Source organism: Fragaria vesca, linkage group LG6 (assembly GCF_000184155.1).
Source record: "Fragaria vesca subsp. vesca linkage group LG6, FraVesHawaii_1.0, whole genome shotgun sequence".
Classification (NCBI taxonomy): domain Eukaryota; kingdom Viridiplantae; phylum Streptophyta; class Magnoliopsida; order Rosales; family Rosaceae; genus Fragaria; species Fragaria vesca.
Genome location: NC_020496.1, coordinates 19,621,332 through 19,624,596, shown reverse-complemented (window position 1 = coordinate 19,624,596; position 3,265 = coordinate 19,621,332). Strand labels below are relative to the sequence as shown.

At 33.5% G+C, this 3,265-nt stretch overlaps 1 protein-coding gene across 1 annotated transcript; it reads left to right on the top strand.

The window, feature by feature from the left end:
* Positions 1-1,002: 1,002 nt before the first annotated feature.
* LOC101293220 (agamous-like MADS-box protein AGL62-like) lies at positions 1,003-1,500 on the top strand. Its single transcript, XM_004305512.1, has one exon. The coding sequence runs from the start codon at positions 1,003-1,005 to the stop codon at positions 1,498-1,500; it is 498 nt and encodes a 165-aa protein (XP_004305560.1).
* Positions 1,501-3,265: the final 1,765 nt, after the last annotated feature.

Sequence of the window (3,265 nt, the reverse complement as noted above, 5' to 3'; positions counted from 1 at the left end):
TTCTATATCTTGATTTGTTCGCCTAAAGTAATTAAGGATCTTATTTATAAGATAATCATGATGTCCATCTTAACCATCTATTTACTACAAATATAATTTACATTGATAATAAATAAAAAATAATACTTAATAAACAGTAATTGACCGGCTAAGAAATAAAATGGGTGGAAACACATGTCCAGTGGCAATGAATAGTGTCTTAACCTAGTGACCCAGTGACCCAGACATTTTGACCCAACGGGTGAACTTGCTCTAAAAGCGAACCCTGAGGGGCTGAGGCTCCTTTTTGAGAGTTTTTGTTTTGGTTTTTTTTTTTCTCTTTCCTTTTTGATGTCTATACCTTAAATGAAAAAAATAAATAAATAGTAACACATCAACCAAAAGAAAATTTATATCAGACATTAAAGCGCCAACGAAAAGAAAATTGTTATTCGACAAAATGATAAACATGTGGATGACATAATAAGCTACCTGTGAAGGCTAATTTCCTTTGATTTCCTTGGCCTATAACCACATCTCAAACCAAGGCATAAATATTTTCCAATATGCTTTAAGTGCCAATTAAAAGTAAGACGTAAGCTCATATGAGGGGCAATATGGTCTGTGAGGGACAAATGTATCTCAACCATGTGTATTAAATTATAACAATTCAATTTGTTACATTTATTTCTGGCTGTTAGATTCATTTGTTTTTTCATAGTCCTTTAAAAACAGTATTTTAGGTGAGCATGCATTTTAAAAGAAATATTAAATTATATATTCATATAGTGGACAATACAACTTAGAGAAAATTTATGTCAAAATAGTTAACAAAATAGGTTAATGCATAATCATTACCCCGAGTCTTTCATTTGCTATATAAACGTCTTAAGTCAGGGCAAAAATAATCAAACTAAAAGTAACGCGCAATAGTCAGTATATCAAAACGTTTTATATCTAACATTTGCCTAATAGTTTGTTTTTTTTTTTTTTTTTTTTGTATTTGTATTTGTTTTTCTCACCATGGCAAGCAAGAAGACTAGAGGGAAGCAAAAGATTGAGATAAAGAAAATTGAAAATGCAGAAGATCGCCTTGTGACTTTTACAAAGAGGAAATCTGGCATTTACAATAAGTGCAACGAGCTAGCAGCAACCCTATGCGGTGCAGAGGTTGGTGTCGTGGTGTTCTCTGAATTTGAGAAACCATACTCGTACGGTCATCCTTCCATTGAATCCATAGCTGACCGGTTCTTAAACCAACAATCTCCCCAAGAAACTAACGGTGACAATATCGCCAGTCATGTTGTGGGGGCTTACAAGCAAGCAAGAATCACTGAGATACTCAACAAGTACAATGAGTTACAAGAAAAGCTAAGTAATGAACAACTTCGAGAGAAAGAACTTCAGCAAAGAGAAAAAGCAAGAGCAAGTGAAGGCCTCGGTTGGTGGCAGCGTCCTATTAAGGAGCTAGACTTGGAGGGAACTAAAGAAAATGTATGCTTCCTTCCAGCACCTCCATAATAGTCTCTCTAATCATCTCACTGCTGCCACCCATAACGTTAGTCATAATAACTATGTTATTAACAATGATCCTCCTCTTAGAATATGAGATTCATACCCTTCGGCTTTCTTTCTTCTTCTAGAGTGCTTTTAAATTATTAATAAGTCAATTAGTTAAATATTGACATTTCCTTTATGCTTGATTTGTGACTACACATCAAATGTGTGTGTTTTTCTTTTTTGTGGAAATAATAAAAGGTTTGTGCAGCTGGTGTCAAGCCTTCAATCAAGAAATCGTCGAATAAAATTATTTTTTTTTTTTAAATTTGATCATGTGCATTATGTAATTTGCCATATGATCATATTACCCACTAATTTTGACATGTCGTTCAAAAACCACAAGACGCTGACTCAATATGGAATTAATCTATCTCCAATCTGATCCCAAAACCTGTCCACCCCCACAACCCTTGATGTAGTCGCCGTCTTGTATTGAGAGAGGCAAATAACAACCTTCTCCAGCCTCAAACCCCGAGCACACAATACACACACCAACTAGACATCACGTTATGTACGAATGCACCGATCGGACGCCGACACAGCAATAGACTGGCACCACTGGCAAGGCAAACCCAACCCATTTAATTTGGTCATGGGTCGTGTTAGGTAAATGTATATTGCGTGTTATAAAATGCAAAGCTAAACCCAACCCATTTAATAAATGGGTTAAAATCTTAAACCCAAACCTATCCTAATTATTAAACGGGTTACCTGTTTCAAACCCGATTAACCCATTTAATAAACAAGTTGTGTTATGCAGAACAAAATCACACATTTAAACAAGATTCAAACAAGAGAATTTATAGTTTTACGGAAATCGTAGGTTGCAGTGAAAAAAGACTTGCTCAACCTTTATATACATAAATTATGGGTATTGTTATTAACACACTTTTTTTTTTTTTTTATTAAGACACCTTATCTATTTTCATATTCACATATTTTTATTTTATTTACAAACTTGTCACTTGAATTTGATTGATGATTGATTTTCACCGTATAAGGGGTGTGTTATAGCACCACCCATTATGGGTATTGCTATTACTTTTTTAAATGGATATATACATGAATTTTACATATACTATGCAAGTTCATTTAAAAAGATGGATGTACATAGATGCTTTTCTATCTTAAAAAGATTACATGAGATTGTCATATTACGTAACAGTCAAACTGCTAGCTAAACTGAATGAAAATGAGCAATGTATTACGTAACCATCGAGTTAAAACCTTTTCTTTTAAACCAACTATCAAGTTAAAACTTAACGAGTCATAAATCTTTACCGTATCATATAATTTAAAACAAATTTGTTATATTTAATTACGTGCTGCAACATTTTTATTTTATTTAATACGCATCGAAATAAAAAATAGAGAGAGATTTTTTTTTTTGAATAAAAAATTAGTGTGGCTGCAGTCTTGGAACCATCGAATAAAACCTGAACTCAGAATAGAGAGATATTAGATCAGTCCCGTTCACACGGTCACTAGCTGACCATGAAACATTTGCTCAACTATCATTAGATTAGGCTCGTTTAAATCCAACGGATAAAAATAATGAGGTTAAATTAAACTAAAATTATTGCTTTGTATTTTTTTAATCATTTTTCAATGGCAATTAAGTCAATTGGTATGGAAAAGAAGACACCTACATGTCATATCTCGCTCCTCCGTCGTCTCTTCTTCTCCTCTCAGCCCCAAAATCTTAAAGTTTGCTGAATACCCAGAT

Coding starts and splice junctions, on each gene's coding strand:
- LOC101293220 (XM_004305512.1), top strand. CDS start 1,003: ATGGCAAGCAAGAAGACTAGAGGGAAGCAAAAGATTGAGATAAAGAAA.